The sequence below is a fragment of the Cetorhinus maximus genome, chromosome 9 (assembly GCF_964194155.1).
Source record: "Cetorhinus maximus chromosome 9, sCetMax3.hap1.1, whole genome shotgun sequence".
NCBI lineage: Eukaryota > Metazoa > Chordata > Chondrichthyes > Lamniformes > Cetorhinidae > Cetorhinus > Cetorhinus maximus.
In genome coordinates, this window is record NC_135887.1 from 7,235,143 (window position 1) to 7,260,064 (window position 24,922).

Here is a 24,922-nt window from a genome sequence, read left to right on the forward strand (position 1 = left end):
ATATTATAAACCTCTCTGTATTTTGTTGAAAGAGTTACAGCTGTTTATTTTTGATTAAATCTGGGTAAGAAAATTTGAAATCCAGCCAGTCTGGAAACTTATAAAATAGTGCATGAGAATCCTATTATAAATCCATCGCAATTTTATCCCTAATTTTGTTTCTGAACTGTTTCAAAAGTGCAAATAAGTCCATTAACCATTTAATATTAAACTGCAAAGGCTTTAATAATTAAGAGTCTTGCGTTCAACATCCATTTATAGCCTCACAACTCCTAAGGGATTTACACTACAAAGGCTATGTAAATTAATAAGGCAAAAATCGTGATTGAGTCAAATGGGCACTTACATTAATTTTTTTGGCCTTTATGACATGAATATGAATGGAAACAAATACTAGTTTATATGTTTTGTAAAAAAATTATTCTGAGAATTTGATAAATCAGATTTGTGATATTTAGTGAATTATGAATTTTGGTTTTGCAACACAGTTGAACAATTTAATTGATTAATTTTATAGTGACCACTGCTTGTTGATTAATAGCTTTTCTTGCATAGTAAAAGATTTTTGGTTTCCATTTAGTATTTAACTAAATTGCTGATTGGTTCAAATCTAATCAATAGCTAATTAAGCCAAACAAAAACATGTCTGGCCTCAAACGAGCTGCACATTCAGCAAGTGGTATCCCTTTCTATACACATAAGGATCGCAAGCTGATGATGGGGAACACACAAGGCAATGCGGATGCAATATATGGTACCTTGGATCCTCGGGAAACCCGCAAAGTGGGTGAAGCATAGTGTACTTTTGTCCTGTTTCACTCTGTCATTGGGGAATGTGATGTATATATTCCTCCTGGTACAGAGAACCTCAGATACCTCCCTAATATTGGCAAACTGCAAACTATCACAGATGTTAGCTGTTATAGCCAGGAGCGACTCTGTGATGTATGTTAAGGATCATTGACCTTGACAACCACCAGCAATCCTATCCATGCCCTGATGTAGGGCTCAAGTTTTGGCTGCAGCTTTGCAATAGTCTCATTGGTGAAGTATTGACGCCTCATGTATTGCTTCTTAGTAAAATTGAGGTATGAGGGGTGCTTCCAGAAGATCCGCTTTGGGTATGCCCTCCTGTGGTGCTCTCTTAATTAATGTCAATCAATACACAACCAGAGAATATTTTACCTGTTCCAGTTTGGAGGGGTCCTTCTTTGGAAATCAAACTTTATGCTAGTTCTAGTCACTTATGCACTTTTCTCCAAATTAGTGAACTGAAATAATGTGAAAAGGAGGTTGAGTTGAATTTAGGGATTAAAGAGATTTGGTCATGTGCCCCAACTGGGAAAAAAAAACACACCATTTAATGTCTCACAGCCTACAGCCTTTTCAGTTTTATGCAAGTTGTACTTTGACTTGTTTATAAGGGGATGTATAATATGTTAGATTATCATGAAATGTCTTCCTTTTATGTTTTATTCTTGAGGTCTTACATGTGGTTATTTATGTCCCTCTTTAGACTAAGTAATTAGGAATTGTCCTTCAATCCAAGTTTTTTATGCTGCCCATTGCAAACCTTTTAATGTTTAATCAGCCACATACCAATCTAATTAAAGTCAGTTTAATTCTGCATTCTTTAATATATGGTTGAAATGTCTATAATTTTTGTTCTGAGTTTCTACTCTTTTTAGTTAACTTATATAGGGAGTTCAATTTCTATTTGTAAACCGTGTTCCCAAGATTCTACTAATTTCTTAAACTGTCTCCTAGTAATTACATGCATCACAGTTAATTACTGCCAGCTAAAGGATTTCGCAAGTTCCAAGGTATTCTGTTGAAGGGAGGCAACAGCGGAAGTTGAGACAAATATAAGTTTCAACATTTCATTGGTAGGTCATTGTTGTCTCTTTCAGTGAGAAAGCACTGATTTGAGATTCATTTTCAAACAGAGCATGGTTTAATATTAAACCTTTATTACATACATTGAACACAGAAATTAACTTAAAATGCTAAATATAAAATCTAGTACTTATTTGTTTTTTTCTAGATGAGTAAGTATTCTTTCGGCAAAGTAACAAATTCATACCATCAAAATGGACTGTCTTGGCAGTAATATCGAACGCTTTGGTTGACCTGATTATGGATAAATTTCATGACCTTGCTAAGTTGTTACTCCTTATTGACTCACTTATAAAAACTATAAAACAAAAATGGGGAGATATAAACTGTGCAATTCAAATATACTTTACTGATGTTATAAAAGCTAATCAAGAAGCATTTATGTTAAAGGATTATGTATTAACTTTGAAGAGGAAAATATCAGATCTAGTTGTTTAAGACTGTTTCTCATGACATACTGTGCAGTTTTGTTGAGATATTCCTCTGTTAGCATATCTGCTGAAGTGAACCAGCAAAACTGTTAGCTCAGCAACTAACGTAATTCCTAATAGATTCACTTCCTTTTTTCTGGATCCTTGTTTATCTTTGGAATTTCATCAGGAATACAAAGGCTGTTTGGAATTTTACTAATTCTTTGTTTACCCATGAAATATGGCGCCACTGATCTTTGAGAATCCAATTTTGGGGCTAAGTTTTATCATGGCATCATGTTTTGCTCCTGGATGTACAGGTATGTATGTTCTATATTAATTTGTTTTCAGTGACCAGAGCAGATAATGGAAATATTCAAAACTTATCTGAACCGTATGAATCATTTTATTTATCCCAGTGTAAGTTCATTTGATGCTTATCATATTTTGGATCAATGCTACCAGCACACTTTGATAAAATTGGTGTTAAACTCGATATAAGCTATATATGTATCGTAGTGATATCACGTTAAATAGAGTTTGTTACAATAACTTTGCTTCTGTTATTGCTTTGAATATGTGTTAAGAGAGCACCAGCTCCATTTAGCTTGTAAAAAGTCAACAAAGTCAGCTTTTAAAAGTCTACACTTCATAAATGTATACTTTCAGTAACTCAATGACTTTGCAAGAGCTTGATTAATATGTTTTTTGAAAGTGTGAATTGATACCACTCCCTCTCCCCCACACTATTGATTAAAGCCAATTAAGTACAATGATATATTTGGTTGCTGCATGGCAGGAAGGACATGACTTCAGATCAGGTTATTAATCACTGGGAAACACCTCTGCCTAACAGACTAGCAACATAAAACTTACTTGTGTCCAAAAGTGTTGATATTTTTATGATATAAACAGAATGTTGAAGAAATCCATGACTTTTACAATGATTAGAGTTACTCAAGAATGTATGAAAATTTCAAGGATGAAAAAGCCAATTTGCTCCATGGAGCTCATGTTGCCCGCATTCTAACTCAGCCAGCCTAGCTTCCAACTGCATTTTGAATGCCTGAATGTTTTTGATTCCATTCCCTTACCTGGTAGATTATACAAAATTGTTATGACCGATGCAGTTGGTAAGTGGAGTTATTTAAAAATCCCAGAGGGAAACTTTAAACAACTGTCATAACCTGTAATTTTATGTGTTATATTTGAGATGTGACTCTAAATGCAGGAATCAAACCACCAGTTCTCGAGGTTTTACATTAAACAAAATGAAACATTTGATTAATTTACACAGGTTAAAATATATGTACACGTGGCTACAAATTACTACTATCGTAACTTTTAACAAATCAGACTAAACCTCTATTTTAAAAGAAAAATATTTTCCAAAATATTAAGTACATTAATAGCTTCATGACATCCCCCTTCTTATCAGAAAATGAACTGTCATAATTCTAAAAGACGGCTTCATTTTAATAACCCATCTCACACCATCTCCTATACTCATTACACTATTACATTACCAGATGCATGCATTAACATAAATATATATATACACAAGTACTTAGTATCAACAGAAATCACTCCAGTTCAGTGTCCAGTTTTTTTTAAATGTCCCATTTTCCTGTAAGCTTCAAACTCTTGATAACACATCTGCGAACAGATTTTCTCTTCCAGCAATATGTATAATACATACATTAAATGGCTGTAATAATAGACTCTGTCTGAAAAGCCTTTCACTTTTGTATCGAAATTTGTCCAAAAATTTCAAAGGATTATGGTCTGTATAAACAATTGTTTCTGATGAATTGTTTGTAACATAAATTTCAAAATACTGCAACGCTAACACCAAACTCAAAGTCTCTTTTTCAATCGTTGAATATCTTCTCTGTTGTACATTCAACTTCCGTGAAAAATTCCCTATCGGTTTTTCAATTCCAGCACCACCTTCTCGTAACAGTACGGCCCCCATGCCTATATCGCCTGCGTCAACGGCCAACTTGAATTACTAGGCATAATTGGGTACTGCCAACACTGGTGTCAAAGTTAATACAGTTTTCAAACTATCGAATGACTTGTGACATTCAAGTATCCATTGAAACTTCTTGTTCTTTTTTAATAGTTCAGTCAGTGGAGCAACCACTTGGCTATAATTAGGTACAGATTTCCAGTAAAACCCACTAATGCCCAGAAATCTCAAAACTTCTCATTTTGTAGTAGGCACTGGGAAATCCATGATAGCCTTGACTTTCACATCTCTCGGAGCCACCTTACCATGTCCAATGGTATGGCCTAGATACGTAACTTGCGCTTTTGCATATTCACTTTTAGCCAAGTTCATCACCAAATTAGCTTCTTGTAGTTGAGTAAATCATTTTTCCAGATGCTGTAAATACTCCTCCCACATCTGACTGAAAACAATTAGATCATCAATATAAGCTGAACAATTGCTGAGACCCACAATTACTTTGTTTGTCAGTCTTTGAAATGTCGCAGGTGAATTCTTCACACCAAATGGCATGAACTTTAAACTGATATAGTCCATTTGGCATTGTGAAAGCTGATGTCTTCTTTGCTCTCTGCGACAACAGTATCTGCCAATATCTTTTTAGCAAGTCAATCTTTATGATAAATTTCGATTGTCCCACTTTCTCAATAAAATCCTCTAACCGTGGTATGGGATATGAATCTGCTTTTGTCACTGCATTCTCTGGGAAGAGTGTCCTGCAGTCAGCATCACGGTGAAGCAGTCAGTTCAAAAAGTGACTTCAGCACAAAGGTGAGAACGGATTGGTGAGCAATGGGTAAGTGTTTTTCTCCTGTTTTTTTTCTCTCCAGTTTAAAATAGATTAAGATAAGGAAAGGTAAGCGTTCTAGCTTTTATTTAAAGTACATAAATAATTTAACTTTTCTTTACTGTATTTAACTTAAAGTAAGGATTTTTTTTTCAACTAGAGGCATAGCAGGGCAGCTCAGTCCCATGCTATGTACCGCCTGCAACATGTGGGAGGTCCGAGACGTTCCTTGCGCTCTGACTGACCACGTGTGCAGGAAGTGCCACCAGCTGCAGCTACTTGAGCTCTGGGTTTCAGAGCTGGAGCGGCAGCTGGAGATACTGAGAGTTTCGTGGATAGCACGTTTTTAGATGTGGTCACCCCACAGCTTATGGAGGTGCAGACAGAGAAGGAATGGATGACCATCAGTCAGAAGAAAGGTGTCAGGCAGGTAGTCACGAAATCCCCAGGGTGCATCTCGCTCGAGAACCGTTTTTTTGTGCTGGAAAACGGTGAGAGTGACAGTTCCTCTGGGGAGTGCAGCCACATTCATGGCACTGTGAGTGGCTCAGCTGCACAGGGCGGGGAGGAAAAAGAGGGGGAAGAGCAATAGTGGTAGGAGACTCGATAGTAAGGGGAACAGACAGACGTTTCTGCGGCCGTATACGTGACTCCAGGATGGTATGTTGCCTCCCTGGTGCCAGGGTCAAGGATGTCACCGAGTGGCTGCAGGGCATTCAAAAGGGGGAGGGCAAACAAACAGAGATCGTGGTACATATTGGTACCAATGGCATAGGTAGAAAGAGGGATGAGGTCCTGCAAGTAGAATTTAGGGAGCTAGGAAGCAGATTAAAAAAACAGGACCTCAAAGGTAGTAATCTCTGGATTACTTCCAGTGCCACGTGCTAATGAGTATAGAAATAGGAGGTTAGTCCAGATGAATGCGTGACTGGAGAGATGGTGCAGGAGGGAGGGCTTTAGATTTCTGGGACATTGGGACCATTTCTGGAGGCGGTGGGACCTGTACAAGGCGGACGGGTTGCACCTGAACTGGAATGGAACCAACATCCTTGCAGGGAGGTTTACTAGTGCTGTTGGGGAGGGTTTAAACTAACTTGGCAAGGGGATGGAATCCTGAGAGGAGGTTCAGCAGGGAGAGATGCAACAGCCAAAATTAGAAGGCAGAGCAAGTGAGTCTGGAAGGCATAGAAATTATAGGCCAGTTAAGGCACAAGGGAGCTTGGCAAGGTTGGATGGTATTTATTTTAATGCAAGGAGTCTGATGAATAAGGCAGATGAGTTGAGGGCACAAATTATGGAAGTGTGATGCCATTGCTGTCACAGGGATATGGTTCAGAGAGGGGCAGGATTGGCAGCTCAATATTCCAGGATATAGGGTCTTCAGGTGAGACAGGGAAGGAGGTAAAATAGGAGGGGGTATCGTAATATTGATCAAGGAATCAATTACAGCAGTAAGGAGGGATGATATCTTAGAAGGCTCCTCAAATGAAGCCATATGGGTAGAACTGAAAAATAAAAAAGGAACAATCACATTGCTCGGAGTGTACTAAAGGCCCCCAAACAGTCAGGGAGAAATAGAAGAGCAGATATGTAGACAAATTTCAGTATAAAAATAACAGGGCAGTAATCGTGGGGGATTTCAACTTCCCCAACATTAACTAGGTTAGTCATAGTGTGATAGGTTTAGAGGTAGCGGAATTCTTAAAATGCATCCAGGAAAGCTTTTTAAGCCAGTACGTAGAAGGTCCTACAACAGATGGGCCGACCTGGACTTAATTTTAGGGAATGAAGCCGGGCAAGTGGTAGAGGTATCATTGGGGGAGCATTTTGCATATAGTGACCATAACTCCGTTAGATTCAAGGTTGTTATGGAAAAGGACAAGGATGGGCCAGAAATCAGAGTTCTAAATTGGGGGAAGGCCAATTTTAATAAGATCAGATATGATTTGGCCAGAGTGGACTGGGAGCAGCTACTTTTAGGTAAATCTGCGTCAGAGCAGTGGGACTCATTCAAGAAGGAAATAGGGAGAGTACGGGGCCAACGTATTCCAGTAAAGATAAAGGGTGGGACCAACAAATCCAGGGAACCCTGGATGTTGAGGGATATACAGGATTGGATAAAGAGAAAATGGGAGGCTTATGGCAGATACCGAGGGCTCATAACAGCAGAAGCCCTGGAGGGGAATAGAATGTGTAGGGGAGAATGTAAAAAGGAAATTAGGAGAGCAAAAAGGGAGCATGAAATAACATTGGCAGTTAAAATAAAGGAAAATCCAAAGTTATTTTACAAGTACATTAAGAGTAAGAGGATAACTAGGGAAAGAATAGGGCCCATTAAGGGCCATAGTGGTAATTTGTGTGTGGAGCCGGAAGACGTAGGTAGGGTTCTAAATGAATACTTTGTGTCGGTGTTCACAAGTGAGAGTGACAACATGGGTATGGAAATCAGGCAGAAGGACTGTGATATAATTAAACAAATTAGCATAGAAAGGGAAGAGGTTCTAAGTGGTCTGGCAGGCTTAAAAGTAGATAAATCTCCAGGCCCGGATGAAATGTATCCCAAGCTGTTGAGTGGGGCAAGGGAGGAGGTAGCGGGGGTGCTGGCAATAATTTTCAATACCTCTCTGGCCACAGGAAAGGTGCCAGAGGACTGGAGGACAGCCAATGTGGTACTGTTATTCAAGAAGAGAGGAAGGGATAAACCAGGGAACTACAGGCCAGTCAGTCTAACCTCAGTGGTGGGGAAACTATTGGAAGCAATACTGAGGAACAGAATTAATCTACACTTGGAGAGGCAGGGATTAATCAAGGATAGTCAGCATGGCTTTGTTAAGGGGAGGTCATGTCTGACCAATTTGATTGAATTTTTCGAAGAGGTGACCAGGTGTGTAGATGAGAGCAATGCCTTTGACGTAGTCTACTTGGACTTCAGCAAGGCTTTTGATAAGGTCCCGCATGGGAGGCTGATAACAAAGGTAAGAGTCCATGGAGTCCAAGACAATTTGGCAAATTGGGTCCAGAATTGGCTGAGTGGCAGGAAGCAGAGGGTGATGGTCGAGGGGTGTTTTTGCAACTGGATGCCTGTGTCCAGTGGGGTTCCACAGGGATCAGTATTGGGTCCCTTGCTGTTTGTGGTATATATAAACGAGTTAGACTTGAATGTAGGAGGGTTGATCAGTAAGTTCACGGATGACACGAAAATTGGTGGGGTGGTAAATAGCGAGGAGGATGGCCTTGGATTACAGGAGGATATAGATGGGCTGGTCAGATGGGCTAATCAGTGGCAAATGGAATTTAATCCGGATAACTGTGAGGTGATGCACTTGGGCAGGACAAACAAGGCACGGGAATACATGATGAATGGTAGGACCCTGGGAAGTACCGAGGATCAGAGGGATCTTGGTGTACATGTCCACCAGTCCCTTAAGGTAGCGGGACAGGTAGATAAGGTGGTTAAGAAGGCATATGGGATACTTGCCTTTATTAGCCCAGGCATAGAATACAAGGGCAGGGAGGCTATGCTGGAACTGTATAAAAAACTGGTTAGGCCACAGCTAGAGTATTGCATGCAGTTCTGGAATCCGCATTATAGGAAAGATGTGATTACACTAGAGAGAGTACAGAGGAGATTTACCAGGATGTTGCCTGGGCTGGAGAGTTTTAGTTATGAAGAGAGATTGGATAGGCTGGGGTTATTTTCCCTGGAGCAGAGGAGAGTGAGGGGGGACATGATTGAGGTGTATAAAATGTAGGGTAGACAGGAAGGAACTTTTCCCCTTAGTGGAGGGATCAATAACCAGGGAGATTTAAGTTAAGGGGCAGGAGGTTTAGAGGGGATGTGAGGAAAAATTTTTTCACCCAGAGGGTGGTGGGAATCTGGAACTCACTGCCTGAAAGGGTGGTAGAGGCAGAAACCCTCATAACATTTAAGAAGTATTTGGATGTGCACTTGCGATGCCATGGCATACAAGGCTATGGGCCTAGTGCTGGAAAATGGGATTAGAATAGTTAGGTACTTGTTTGACTGGCGCAGACTTGATGGGCCGAAGAGCCTTTTCTGTGCTGTAGACCTCTATGACTCTATTCACCTTTCGATGGTCCATGCATAGGGCAGAATTTTATGAGTTGGCAAGCGGGGGCGGGGCCCACTCGCCGACGCATAAAATAACACGCGGTGATGTTGGGGGGAACTCCTGACGTCACCGCGCCCCATTTAAATTTTCAGGAAGGCGGGAACACGGGTAAATCAGCTGCACACCCGCCAACCTGTCAACGGCCAATTGAGGCCATTGACAGGGTCAATTTAGTAATTAAAGGACCTGCCCATCCAACCTTAAGGTTAGCGGGCAGACCAGGAGCCCCGGCGGGGAATAGAAAAAACATGAAACCTCATCCACGGGCGGGATGAGGTCTCAGGTAGGGTTTAAAAAATTTTAATAAAGATTTTGTAAAAATTATGGACACATCCCAACTGATGTGACATTGTCACCTGAGGGACATGTAAGGGAAATTTTATTTTTCTATTTTTATCTTTTTTACATGTACAGCCGATCTCCCTGAGGCAGCACTTAGCTATTAATAGGATTACCATCACCCCCCCGCCGCACCTTCACAGGGAGCGCATAGTGCTTCTGTGCGGATGTCACGCTGGGTGGGCCTTAATTGGCCCTCCCACGTAAAATGGCGGCGTGCCTCCGATCAGGGGCGCTGATCGGAAGAGCACCTGTCATCGCCCGCCCATCAACTTCCCCTCCAATAGGGGGAAAATGCAGCCCATAGTCCTTGTATTCCATCCGGTTCTGGTACCAGTACAACAGGTGAACTCCAGTTACTGCAACTAGACTCAATGATATCATTTTGAAGCATGAAATCAATTTCTTTTGGTTCTTGCGATAACTTTGCCGGATGTAATCTGTATGTTTCAGGCAGTGAGTTCCAGATTCCCACCACCCTCTGGGTGAAAAAATTCTTCCTCACATCCCCTCTAAACCTCCTGCCCCCTACCTTAATTTTATGCCTCCTGGTTATTGATCCCTCCACCAAGGGGAAAAGTTCTTTCTTGCCTACCCTATCTATGCCCCTCATAATAAGATTGTTGCCTTATTGAAGATGATATTTCTATACATGCATCATGTAAAGCTAAATGTGTCTTTCCCAACTTACTTCCACAAATAGGTTTGTGTGACTGTAATAGCTTTTCCAAGGGCAGGATTTTTCTCCTGTTAGCGAGCAGGGAAGCGGAACTCCCGACGTCACCGCACCCCATTTAAATTTTCCAGTAGGCGGGGGTGCAGCAAAATTAGCTGTGTGCCCACTGACCTGTCAATGGCCAACTGAGGCCATTGACAGAGTAATTAAACTAATTAGTGGACCTGCCTGTCCAACCTTAAGGTTGGCGGGCAGGCCAGGAGCCCCGGCAGGAATTAGAAAAAGCATGAAACCCCATTCACGGGCAGGATGAAGTTTCATGTAGGTTTTTAAAAATTTTAATAATATTTTTGTAAAAATTATGGACATGTCCCAACTCATGTGAGGGGACATGTTAGGGCAATTTTATTTTTCTATTCTTAACTTTTTTACATTTAGAGCCAATCTCCCTGAGGCTGCACTTAGCCGCAGGGAGATGAGTGCGCTCTTTCGTGCACATACGCGAAAGAGCACACTCTCGATTTTGGGATTCCCTCCCCACCCCCTGCCTGCACAGACTTGAGCAGTTGAATGGCCTAATACTTGTTCTGATATTCCAAAAAACTGAACTTGACAGATTTGGACAATGTAATTCGTAGACAAATTCTGATACTTGGCAGTTATACTATATTCCAATTTATTGACATTTGAAATGAGTTTTTTTAAAATCTTATTTCCTTTCTCCTGAATGTTTTTTTTTGTTTGTGCCCTTCAAAATAGCTGTTCCCCATAATACTTTTTTGGGGGGTTTATAGTGGAGAATCAATTCAAAAACTTCCCTGTGCTGCCCAAAACCAACTACATGCTTTGTTCACCTAGTGCCTGTGAGCTACTAGATAAAAGAAATGTTTGGTTAATGGAATCAGAAACTCTTCACTTCAGTCTCCGAACTAAAGGACCGAACTAAAAGAAAGTGATTAGCAGATTAAACATTACTCAGTAGGATTTATAGATACAGCGCTTGTAATTCCATTACACTTGTGATCCAGAATTAGCCGTACCCCAAACTGAGCTGTTCCAATACAGCGACAACAGAAACATCCACCCACCAATGTGGAAAAATTACCCGGTATGTCCTGTCCACAAAAAAAAGCAGGTCAAATCCAACCTGGTCAATTATTGCCCTGTCAGCCTCTTCTTTTCTCGATCGTTAGCAAAGTGATGGAGAGTGCTGCCAAAGTTTGATTATCAAGTGGCACTTACACATCAATAACCTACTCACTGACACTCAGTTTTGGTTCTGCCAGGGCCACTCGGCTCCTGACATCCTTAGTTCAAACAAGGACAAAAGAGCTGAATTCCAAGGGTGAGGTGTGAATAACTGCCCTTGACATCAAAGCAACATTTGACTGAGTTTGGCATCAAGGAGCCCTGGCAAAACTGAAGTCAGTGGGAACTAGGGGAAACTCTCCACTGGTTGGGGTCATAACTAACACAAAGAAAGATTTTTGTGGTTGTTGGGGCCCAATCATCTCAGTCCCAGGACATCACTGTAGGAATTCCTCAGGGTAGTGTCCTGGGCCCAACCATCTTCAGCTGCTTCATCAATGACCTTCATCATCAGGTCAGAAGTGGAGATGTTCGCTGATGTTTGCACAATGTTCAGCACCATTTACAACTTACAATGGTCTGTGACCATATGCAGTCAGACTTGGACAACATTCAGGCTTGGGCTGATATGTGGCAAGTGACATTCATACCATACAAGTGAGTCAATGATCTCCACTAAGAGAAAATCTAACCATCTTTTCTTGACATTCAGTTGGGAATACCATTACTAAATCCCCCACTATCAACATACTGAGGGTTACCATTGACTATATATCGTCATATAAACACTATGGCTACAAGAGAAGGTCAAAGGTTGGGAATTCTGTGGTGAGCAACTCACCTTGTGACTCTGCAAAGCCTGTCCACCATCTACAAGGCACAAGTTAGGAGTGTGATGGAATACTCTCCACTTGCCTGGATGATTGTGGTTCCAACACCCAAGAAGTTCAACACCATCCACGTCAAAGCCCACTTGATCGGCACCTAACCCACCACCCTAAACATTCACTCCCTTCACCATCAACGTACTGTGGCACTGGTGTGTGCTATAGACCAGGTGTACTGCAGCAACTCACCAAGGCTTCTTCGACCGCACCTGCCAAACTTTCGGTTTCTACCACCTAGAAAGAAAAGGGCCGCACTGTGCACCATCTACAAGATGCAAAGCAGAAACTCACCAAGGATCCTTAGGCAGCACCTTCCAAACCCACGACTGCTACCATCTAGAAGGACAAGGGCACCAGATACATGGGAACACCACCACCTGCAAGTTGCCCCCCAAGCCACTCACCATCCTGACCTGGAACTGTACCACGGTTCCTTCACTGTCGCTGGGTCAAAATCCTAGAACTCCCTTCCTGACAGCACTGTGGCTGTACCTACACCACATAGACTGCAGCGGTTCAAGGAGGCTGCTCACCACAACCTTCTCAAGGGCGTTTAGGGATAAGAAATAAATGCTGGCCTAGCCAGTGACACCCACATCCTGTTAAAGGATAAATAAATAAATAAAACAACCGGGTGGATGCTTTTCATTTTCAAGATAGGCTGGCTGAATTGAGTTATCAAAGTAACCACTGTTTTGTCCTGTCACAAAAATATAGACTTTCATAATATTTTCATGTGGTAGAAGTTTCATGCTATAATCACTTTATTCACTCCTGGAGACAGTTGAATAACTCCTTTACAATACAAATTTATAACTTACAGTAAGGCTATTGTGCGTATTATTTCCTAAGCTGGTCCTTTTCTTGTTACATGTATATAAAATAAAGCTGTTCTTTCTCATTCAGGTGTAGATGTTGCCATTAATGATATCACAACTGACTACCGAATCACCAGGAATCTCTCAGATTCTCTTTCATTAACATGCACAATAGTCAACACCACCCAGGATGAAGAGTTAGTCTGGTTTCGTGGTGACAGAGCAATTAACTTGAAGTCTATGAATCGGATCAATGTTAGCACTGTCTGTATTGATCCACTTACAGAAAATGACGATGAAGCGACATTCAGCTGCCGTTTAAATAAAAATTCTAACATTAACACGACTGTGCACCTGGACATCAGATGTGAGTAACCTACCGATCTGAAGCCGGGAGAACAGAATTGTTGAAAGGAACTTACTAGGGAGAGGGATAAATGCCAATGAAGAAATTGAAAAGATTTCTACTTTTCATCTAGTCACAGTACTAATTAGTAGTGAATTTAATGACAAAATAAAGTATGCCATTAAAGAGCATGTAGCAAGGAAAAAATTTGGAGTTGACCAAATGTTGATACAGATAGTGTTGTCGCATTATATAGTAGTAGTTGTCAACACAACTTGAATGTCGTGATAAATCAGTCGATCAATAGATTGAAAATTCAACGTGACACACGTAAGACAATAGTGGGATAAGACTGGAGGCACGCTATCCGCTTTTGGTAATTAAAATTAAAATTGGAGATTGGCAAGGTACAAAAATAGACAACAAAAATGATGCCAGGTTTTAGCTATGAAGGAAGAGTAGCTGAGTAAAATTGACTCTCTTTGAAAAGCGGGTTGGGGGAAGAGGAGATGATATAACCCAAAAGCTTTTCAAGATGTGAATGAAATTGTTAGGTAGAATATAGAGAGAATATTTTCTCAAACCATTAGAAAAAATAACAGCTAAGGTACTGATGGTTAAAGTTAAGGGTATTTTGAGCTAATCATAAGTTATTGAATCGCAATGCCATTTGTGAAAATTATCTTTAGTAATCCTATAGATTTTGGCCAGAGTTTTTGGAGGATGTGGAAAATTTTGATCACAGGAGGAGATCAAGGCTGCAGGGACCTACCAAGGGCTCAGACTATATTGTATATACTAAGTGGGAGGCAAATGTCTGTGGCAGGCCACAGTGTGATGGTACCAGCTCTCCCAATGTGGGACATGCCAATAGACCCTAGCAATAGTTGTGGACTTTTAAGGCTCCTCAACAAATTAACTCAGATTGACAAAATGAATTGCCCTGAAATTAATTCTGTTTTAAAATAATGCTTTAGCTTATGAAATTGCTCACCCTGCAATCAATTGTACAGGTTATAGTGTCTGCTTCCTTTTGTTTTTAATTTCCCCACATTGGTATTGATGCTTTGCTGGTTTGAGATGGTACAGAGATGACCACCAATTCCTTTGTCACTGGCATGATGCCAGGAGTGTTATGGATATTCCTAGATCCAATATTGCACACGTACAAATGGCAGAAGATGCTTTGGATTTTATGTTCCCGTCATTTACATGCCATTAAAGTACACCCAACAAAATTTCAGAAAGGGTGGAGGTAGAGGTTCCCATTAGATATCCCATCACATCACAGTAAGCACAGAATGCAGACTTTGGTTGGAACATTCTGAAAATAGATGAACATGTTTCTGATTCAGTTGGGAATAAAAGTGTATGATATTTGTTGTGTAGGAGAGAGAGGATAATGGTATGAGTGGGTCATGTACATGAAGTTAATAGCAGCTGAAGCTAAATGTATTCCTAAAATCTTACAGAAGAGAAGGAACTCATTTGGCTCTTGGTGCCAGTGCTGGCTTATTGATAGAGCTATTCAGTTAGTTCCATTCCTCCGATCTTTTCCCATAGCCCTGTTTATTTTTTTCTTTCCAAACGTATTTCCAATTGCCTTTTGAAAGTTACTGGTATTTTGCTTTTGCCACTCTTTCATGTATTGCACTGCAGACCATGGCAACTGATTTTTTTAAAAAAATCATCTCCCTGTAGTTCTCTTGATAATTATCTCAACTCTGTTTGCTTAGGTTAAGACTCACTTGTTATTGGAAACAGTTACTTTGTATTTACTCTGTCAAAACTCTTCATAGTTTTGAATGCTCGACTTAAATCTCCCCTTACCCTTCAATGTGCTAAGGAGAACAATCCTAATTTCTCTAGCCTTTCCTCATTGCTGCAATTCTCTTTTCACTGGTACCATTTCAGTAAATCTCCACTGCACCCTCTCCAAGGTGGCTGAATGTTTTTTTGATAATCCTACATTCTATTATGAAGTGATCTATTCAAGTTCAAATAATTTAGCCCCAATGGATGTTTATAGTCCAAAATTTCTCCTGTTCAGCAAAATTGCTCAGGTTGGCAAAGTGCATTGCAGGGATTGAAAAATAACGTCACTGATATATTGTTGAGGCACCTGGAAGGCCATGTACTGTTGTTTTGCATGGAATGTCCAATATGCTTCTTAGAAACAGCACGAGCTTTTCATTCGTTAACATTCGGAAAAGCAGCTTAGTGTACATAGTGTGGGATTGTTTCAATAGCTATTCTGATGTTTTCATGTTTAGAAATAGTACATGAAAGTAACAAGTTGAAATAGCTTTACAATTGTGTATAGTATTTTGTGCTTAAATTGTTGCAGTTATCCCCATTCTGAGTAGGGATGGTGATAATCAAATAGAAGTATACGCAGGAAATGACGTGACGCTGACATGCAATGTGAAGTCCAATCCACCAGCTGTGATGTCCTGGTATAAAGATAATGATATCCTGAAGATGGTGGCCGGCAGGCACAGTGTGTACTGGGGCAGAGGTGTTTTTACACTATCTATTAAGAAGGCACAGAACATGGAAAATGGGACATATGTCTGTATGGCTAACTCTACACTTGGAAGCAGCAATTTGTCCTTCCACTTGAATGTGAAAGGTAGGAATGTCCAAACCTCATAGCCTAGATGAACAGCTAAATTAAAATGCGCAAAATTATTATTTCCTTTTCTTCATTCAATTTTGGTATGCATTGTACTGAGTTTTTTCACCCAATACAAGTAATGCCTTGTTCTAATGGCAAATACTGGTTTCTCTCCCTTGGCAGTTGTTGTTTGTAAAACTATAAGATATTGCTGAGCACCACTAGGAGCAGATAAATTGAAAACATTTTACCGAAGGTTTGCTATTATTCAGTGGCTACCTTTTTTAAAGGAAGCAATTGAAAAATGTTATTCATGAGCTGTCATGGCGGAGTTGAGGTGTCAGCTGGTAGTGCTCTCACCCGAGTCTGAAGATTGTGGGTTTGAGTCTCAATCCAGGATTTGAGCTTCACTGCGGCACTCGAGTGCTGCACTGTGAATGATGCCATCTTTCGGATGAGTTACTAAACCCCTTTTAGATGGTGCTACTTTGAATAAGAGCAGGGAAGTTATCCCCGACGTCCTGGCCAATATTTATCCCTCAATCAACATAACAAAAACAGATTATCTGATCACTGTTTACAGCGCTGTTTGTGGAAGCCTACTGTGTGCAAATTGGCTGCTGTGTTTCCAACATTACAATAGTGCTTACACTTCCAAAGTATATCATTGCAGTAAAATGCTTTCAGACGATCCATCCATCCATCAGACTATAGTGAGTTTACATTTTATTTAAATTGCTGCAGCTTATAAAAAACACTATTATATTCTTTGGCAGATAAACCATATGAAGTACCAATTGAACCAATTATTGCTGGGCTAGTGGTTGCTGGGCTGACTGTTCTTTTTGGAATGATTTCACGGAGAGAAAAAGTTATTCAGGTGAGTGTATGAAAAATGAAAATTTTTAGGACAAGAGCGGAATAGCGTTTAGAAAAGTGCAGCCCAGAGTATGGAGCGGTCAGTGTCCTGAGATAAAATTGTAGCACCCAGGTTAACGGTGAGGAACCCCAATACAATGGATTCTTAACCTTATCCATGGCGTCAAGGTGAAAAGGTTGAATGGAGAGCAACAGAAGCAGGAAGGAAAAATTGAAACAAGTTCCACTGCTTTTGTGCATCTAGCAACAAGGGGATGATTGGTTTGTAGCACAGATAAACTGAGAGAAAGAGATAAAAGAAAGAGAGAAACCCATAACCTGTGCAGAGAGACAATGGGCAGATTTGTCCCGCATTTGCACTAAGTGCGGTAGCGGGCAGGAAAAAGAATGTTTTACCCACCGGCTGTAGTGGCAACTTGTCATGCCATGATCATCGCAATCCTGCCTCATTAATCATGTTTCCTGGAAACCATCCATTTTGATGGTGGGCGGGCTCTCATTTGCCTACCACGCTGTCATCTTGCTGCTTCATCACGCCGGGAGCCACATTGAAAGTACAGCCGCACACACACTTCTCAGCGCTTCCGGCCCAGGGCTGCTACAAAGAAGACATGGCCCTGAAAGGCAAGAAGACTGCAGCCCCCTGATTCAATGATGTGTCCCTGGATCATCTTTTAGGCACCGTGGAGGCCTGCTGCGACGTCCTCTGTCTATTCTCTGGCCGCAGGAGGCCCAGCAATTTCACCACTCCGGCTTGGCGGGCGATGGCAGAGGTGATCAGTGCCAATGCTGCACAGAAGAGATTGGCCATCCAGTGCAAAAGGAGGCCGAATGATCTGATCCATGCCGCCAGGGTAAGGCAACCATCTCATCACTCTAAACTCACACACTCACAAGCCCATCACACATTCACTGGCATCTCACTCACTGCCAGCTCAAGGGACATCACCACTCACTCTCTCACACACAACCTCACATCTCCATCTGGCCTCATCTCCTCTGGAGACTGACTCCTCAGCCCTCACCGTCTTGAGGCCAATTACACTGATCAACTTGTGTCCCCCACACATACCCTGGGATACCCTCCTGCCCCCGTACAACCCTTGCCCCGCAGTCTCTTTTGCCTGAGGCCACTTCTCCCCCTACCCTAAACAAGCCCAGCCTTGCAGCCACTGAAAAGCCACCCCTGCCTTATGGCTGGTCTGGTAGGTAGAGACCTGCCCGTGAGCCCTCCTAAAAGTGATGTGGTGCTGCCTGTGAAGCCTGGCGCTGATGACCACGAGTGCTGCCCGAAGCAAGAAAGGCAAACAAACCTTGAAGTCCTGAGCAAAGTGCAGCTCGCCAGGTGCACATCACTTATGTACAGTTGTGAAACACGTCGGCGTGCAATCCTGCAGATGTGCCTGGATGGTCCAGCGTGGGGAGATGATTCCGGCGAGGTGAGCTTATAATGATATGCAGATGTATTATAACGAAGTTACCAGGAAATGCCGCCCACCATTGCCGGGCAGAACAGACGATTGCAAACTGGTTTCACGATGTCGTGAAACCGATTTTTGGCCTTCTCGCCATATTGTCCGCTCATTCCGCCAAACACGCCTGTCGCCAACGGGCACGGAAAATTCCGTCCTATTGTTCAAATCACAAATAACTGACTCAAGGTATGGATCGATTTATTCTTTTATTTACTGCAGAAAGTAGTCCATGAATCACACCTTCAAATATTCTACTTTTTTCTCATGCCCAATACAAAGGACCACTTTAACGGCAAACAGACACTTACCATGAACTGAAATAAGATTTTATATGTGAAGCAAGCTGTGATGTAGCAATCCCTGGGTCACCAGAAACCTTTATTTACTGTTAGCGTATACAATGGAAATGGTAATGTTGGACCTCTCCCACTGATGAACAGATAGAAGGCTCGACAAACTATAGGTCACACAAGAATTAAAAATCAAGTTTAATAAGAAGTAAAATGAGCAGAAGCTTAAGTAAGAACAATAGCAGAAAAGGTAAATCTGTGTTTTGCACCCAGCTTACAAAACCTATTACAAAACAATAATCATTTGGTAGTACAGAGCTTAAGTATTGCTGAAAAAAGAGACATGCTGTCAAACCTTTTTGTCTTGCATTCATCAGGACACTCCACAAGGATACCAACAGTAAAAGGAACAACAATTTATACTGCACGAGAAGGGAGTGCTGATTGGTTGGCAAGTGGACTCATTGCCATGGAGAATGCACCAGGGAGCAGTTAACTGCTAAACTTTTGTTCAAATTCAAACCAGGCAGGTCAACTCTGATTGGTCAAGACATTGCTATGGGGAATGAACCTGGGAATGACTGTCCCCCAAGCTTTTGTTTAGTTGGAAAAGATGCAATGTGTGGACATGCTCCTTCTGTCTGCAAAGGACAGGGCCCTGTGTATAAATATAAGTAGCATGCGTAAATGAGCCACATTGCAAACCCGACTGATAATCTTAAATTGGTTTTTAGTGTAATTCTTAGCACAATCAGGATCGCTTAGCAAATGTTGTTCCTTGGTACATTCTCCATGTCAACACCTCTTCCAATCAGAGTCCGCCAGAGTCCAGAGCAAACCAATCAGTACTCTCTTCACATAGCAGTATAAATTGTTGTCCCCTTCACTGTTGGTATTCTTGTGAACTGTCCTGATGAGTGCAAAACGAAAAGCTTTGACAGCATGTCTCTTTTCTTCAGCAAAACAATAATCCATTTTGGCCTGGATTTTGCGTTGCGAACAATGGTAATGTTAACAGCGCTCACCATTATTACAGAGTGAAATACAAAAATCCAAAACTTGTGGTCCAAGCTGCCCTGCTCTTCCACAGGCTGCAACAGAACAGTACCTCATTGATGGACTCAGCTCTGGAATAAACATAAGAGCATGAAGTTGCTATACTGACTCACTAAACGTGGCAGAAAACATCAGGACTGATGCATTCAGGTGTGATCAGTCATAATTACAGCCAAACAACCTCACTCCAGCATTGAAAATTTAATTTTATAAGTGTGTAGTCCCACTCCGTCAGATTCTCACTAGTGGCTTTATTTTTTACTTTATCTTTCTGACTCTTTTGTCCCTCTCTTAATCCCATCTTCCTTTTCCTTCTCTTTTATTTTGCTTCCTGTGCGTGATTTAAATCTCATTTATACCACTACTTTATACTTCCTGGTTTAGATGCTGCATGGCTCAGTGATTGGTTTAAAAACTTCACTATTGCTTTTCTGCACACATCACAGATCCCCTGTAGAGGGCAAAGTGCTAGACCACATGCCCCATGGTAGCAAGTAGCCACTCAAAAGCCCATGAGAAATCTGTGGATAGCTGTCAGAATAGTGAGTGGCGAGCGTGTACCTTTGCTGCTGACTGCAAAAATCCAGGCCCTTGAATTCTAATAGTTCTCTATGGTATCAGATTTTTATCTTGGACTGATGATTATTGATCTCCACCAGCCTCAGCTTGTCTGTTGCTGTAAAAGCAAAGTTTCACAAACAAAGCTTGATGTGGGAATCCAGTTGTAGACTTAGTTAGCAATACCAGTGCATTAACTCTCTGCCTCAGAGTATGGATCTGGAAGATAAAAGAGAGAGGAATTAAAAATTACTGTCAACCAAAGCAGTATTCAAAGAGACTACCTGATGGCTCTTCCTGACTTTATAGGCCCACATATTTATGGGGAGGCAGAGAGGAAGAGGGGGGTACATATGCGTGGTCAGAAAACCCAAAAATTCCAGGAAGGAGAAGGTCCTGCTGAATTTAATGGCAAGATTGCACTAGAATTTCTTTACTGCCTATCACACCCTGCACTTGGCCAGACTGAAGGCTGACTGGCTGCTCTGGCTAGGAAAACCTGCTGGAGAGGGCTGCATTTGGAGATGGCTAGGGACTGTTCCTGGCAACCTGAGGTTAGGGATCCGTGAGGGTAGTGGCTCGGAGTGAGGTGGCGAGGAGGGAGGGTGAGGTTGCCAGGTTGGGGGGGATGGTGGGGGTGAGGACATTAAACACCTGGGGAAGGCGGCTTTAGAGATCTCCTATTGGGGTGTCGGCTGATCAAAGGAAGGGAAAGATCGCAGCAGAAAGTTTGCTCGAAGAACTGGAAGCAGGTATTCTCGTTTCTCCTGGCCCACGAGCAGGGCTGGAGGAACACTTACCTACAGGACCCGGCAGCATCTGCCTCCCTTCAGCTGTTGGGAAATCTGGTCCACAGCAGTTGAATTCAGATGTCTCCCAAGCTCTTGAGGACAGTGACCTCATTTAACTATTATGATTACTGAGCTGGTTACTTGAAGTCCCCCAAAGCTGCTTTGTTAAACTGGAAGTCAACACATTTGTGGAGGTAAAAGCAAAATACTGCGGATGCTGGAAATCTGAAACAAAAATAAAAATAAAAATAGCTGGAAAAACTCAGCAGGTCTGACAGCATCTGCGGAGAGGAACACAGTTAACGTTTCGAGTCCGAATGACTCTTCATCAGAACTAAGAAATATAGAAATGAGGTGGAATATAAGCTGGTTGAGGGGGGTGGGACAGGTAGAGCTGGATAGAGGGCCAGTGATAGGTGGAGATTGCCAAAGATGTCACAGACAAAAGGACAAAGAGGTGTTGACAGTGGTGATATTAGCTAAGGAATGTGCTAATGGTGACATTAAGGGTAGAAAGCAGGACGAGCAAGTGACTCGAAACGTTAACTGTGTTCCTCTCCACAGATGATGTCAGACCTGCTGAGTTTTTCCAGGTATTTTTGTAACAGGAAGCCCTAGTGGGGGTGGGGTGGGGGGAAGGGATCGAAAATAGGCTGAAAGGTGGAGATAAAACAATGGATGGAAATAAATTTAAAAATAATAGAAATAGGTGGGAAAAGAAAAATATATATAAAAAATATAAATTATTGGGAAAAGGGGGATCGGAAAGGGGGTGGGGATGGAGGAGAGAGTTCATGACCTGAAGTTGTTGAACTCAATGTTAAGTCCAGAAGGCTGTAAAGTGCCTAGTCGGAAGATGAGGTGCTGTTCCTCCAGTTTGCATTGAGCTTCACTGGAACAATGCAGCAGGCCAAGGACGGACATGTGGGCATGAGAGCAGGGTGGTGTGTTGAAATGGCCATTTGTGGAGGGTTGGGTTCAGGTTTCACATTTTTTTACTGATTTAACTACCACCAACCACTGACTCCCCCCACTCCCCCTCTCTGACTACCTTATCCCAGCCTCCCACCAGCCATCATGGAAGGGTTACAGTTCCCCCCATAATGTGAAACAAAGCAACTGTTATAGAAACTAATAGCTGAATCCCCAATGGGTTGTGTGGCGCTGCCAATGGTGTTCCCCTATGATAGTTGTTAAGGAATCTGCCCTTGTCAGATTCAGCCAGCCCTCTTTGAAGTGACATTAAAACAGTTAAGATGGGTACTTCCTTCAGTTCAGAGAAGTAGTCCTCCCAGGAAGTTTTAGGGGCCTTTTTAAGATTTTATAAAACTGCCTATCTACCAATTTCTATGTTAAACTACCGAGTGCCTCATGAAACGAAGCAGGATAACATCCAACCGTTACAATAGGTTTTATGACCATCAGACCTGAGGTGTGGCTTATATACAATTGAAAGCTATCATTTGCCCTGGCTTATGAATCCCTGCAGCATTGTTTGTACTTTTTTTATGGTAGGAGTTATGATAAACTGATCACGGTGACTGTTCAGTGTGACACATGGCAATAAAGCACGTTCCAATCCTGCCGTTCCAAATACCTTCGGCTTCTCAATATCTTTTCTCATTACTCAGTATCATGGATGTATTTTAATGTCTAAAACACAATTTTAAGAGAGGCATTTTATGTCTTACTTGTTACAAATGTAACCATCTTTAATTTGGAGCGTTAATCATGGGTGGTTTTGTCCTCAACAAGATGGAGCCATGTGGCCTGATGTCAAAATGGAATTTGTTTGGGATTTAAAATTGCAAAGCTGAAGAAGGAACAAATTTCTCTCTACAATGTGTTTAAGAGGTGCACCCCAGCCCTGAAGTAGACGTGCTCACTGGTTCAAACACTAAGAGGTGCAGAGCATTTGAAACCATCAGTTGGAATGAACTTTATTCATTATTTTATTGCTCCAGGTTGGGTAGTTAAAACTGACACAGTTCTTGCCCTTTGCCAAAGGCATGGCAGAATCTGTTCAAGAGTCAATTAAGAGCCTGCAGTTCAATGGTTAATCCAGCTATAAATTGGCATGGTTGCATAAAACTCTCAATACAAAAGAAGTTAGAAATAACTCTAGATGAAAAAGAGAAGTAATTGAATTTAGTTTGTCTGGCTGAAGACTGATTCAGCAACATCAGTACAAAAGCTTTCTGAGCTACGCACTTATTTAATTTTAGGAGAGGTGTGAGAATTCAAACACAGGATTTTACTATTACATACCGAATGTTACATAGAATTAATGGCTCGTACTTTACACCTCACTTTGGTAAGGATAGCGTAAAGTATGTGTGCACTCTCAGCAATAGGGATACGCGTTGTATTGAGCAATGCTCTGAAAGTTCATGAACTTAAGGCTGGAGTTGCTTAATTATGCACTCCTTTAGTTAAATGTAATTTAACATCTATTGCTCAAGATTAGCTCACACCCAAAATTTTCCACATATTCTGTTGAAAACTTTTGGAATAAGATATTTTTATTGCAATTGTAAAAGAAGATTAAGACCAAAGTTCTTCCTTCCCTGAACACGGTAGCAAATCTAACAGGAGATGGATGAGAAGGAAACACGTGTTTTAATGGAAAATAAGTGAATCTGATTTTATTTTTCACGATCAATGTCTTGATACTAAAATTACACCCTCAGAACGTGCATTCTTCAAAACAATGTGTTTGTGCAACTTTGTTAATGGGTTCTTAATGCCTGAGGAGGTTGCATTCTCCCATTTTTACTAAAAGACGAATTGAATCCCACTCTGGTGGTTTCAGAACTGTCCCCTAAAGTCCTGTCAGTTCATGTTTTCCCTGTTACTTTCAATGTTGGCAATTGTCAACGTTGCAAAAACAACCCAGAATTTAATATAAGGTGAGTTTTGTGGTTCATTAAAAGGATAAGTGGGATCTTAACTACAATGCTACGTTTGTATGATATCGCTGAATGAGCTATTACTGCCTATTGTTTGGGGATTCTTTCTGTCGTACTTTAAGCAATATCTTAGCAGATTTCCTGAGCAAAATACCACTACAACCACAGAAAAAATTCACTTGGTGGAATTTCTTTTTTTAGCTCTGCAAAAAGAAAACCAACACCAATACATTTGTTGAGCATGATTCCCAATAGGAAGGCAAGACTGTAAGTACCATCTTCTGTTCTACTTCATATTTAATTAAAGACAAGCTATAGACACATTTTAATTATACTTTCCGCACTCATTACAGTGTAGCCTGGTGGAAACCCACAAATTCCCTCAAAGGAGATTTGATCCAAGATGAAGAGTTATTTTTCCTGCGGTATGTCAAAGGACCAAAGACAAAAATAGTGAAGAAAATCTTTAAAGCGTAAAGCAGCATAAGAAGAAGGAATATACTGATACCAACTTTATATAATATTCTTTTGTCCATGTAGGATTTCACTTGCTCTCTCCCCCTCTCAATTATTGGCATCAAACAGTTGAACTGGTACTTTGTTATTTAATTAGATTAAATGTGTTTATAACCTTCTCCATGGCATTTCATGCATAAATTAAAAGTCTTATATTCTCACAAAATTTTTTATAAGCCACGATTTGCCATTTTAAATTGTATTGTTCTTTAGTAAACATTGCAGTCATTTCACTGATTTTTATTTTCACTCATTGGTTTGATATTTGATTTTTTATTCATTGCCAATCAAAATTATTTCTGTTTTGCGCATTTATCTGAGGTAAAATATTTTAAGAATATTTTCAAAGCTGTATCAAAAAATAGACCAAGAATATACTTTGGGAAAAATATACTTATATATATATATTTTATTTTCTGTTTAAAATTTGTGAAGCATG

At 41.1% G+C, this 24,922-nt stretch overlaps 1 protein-coding gene across 1 annotated transcript; it reads left to right on the forward strand.

The window, feature by feature from the left end:
- The first annotated feature begins 2,547 nt into the window (after positions 1–2,547).
- Positions 2,548–24,450, forward strand: LOC144684284 (transmembrane and immunoglobulin domain-containing protein 1-like). The gene is made up of 6 exons (XM_078547913.1): positions 2,548–2,626; positions 13,135–13,413; positions 15,740–16,024; positions 16,786–16,889; positions 24,169–24,234; positions 24,321–24,450. Exons 1-5 carry the CDS (start codon positions 2,548–2,550, stop codon positions 24,220–24,222), a joined length of 801 nt encoding a protein of 266 aa, XP_078404039.1. The 3' UTR covers positions 24,223–24,234; positions 24,321–24,450.
- Positions 24,451–24,922: the final 472 nt, after the last annotated feature.

What these genes read in the sequence shown, in the direction of transcription:
- LOC144684284 (XM_078547913.1), top strand. Translation starts at nt 2,548, where the DNA reads ATGGCGCCACTGATCTTTGAGAATCCAATTTTGGGGCTAAGTTTTATC. An exon ending in TTTTGCTCCTGGATGTACAG is followed by an intron (nt 2,627 to 13,134) that starts GTATGTATGTTC and finishes TTTCTCATTCAG; the next exon opens with GTGTAGATGTTGCCATTAAT. An exon ending in CTTCCACTTGAATGTGAAAG is followed by an intron (nt 16,025 to 16,785) that starts GTAGGAATGTCC and finishes ATTCTTTGGCAG; the next exon opens with ATAAACCATATGAAGTACCA.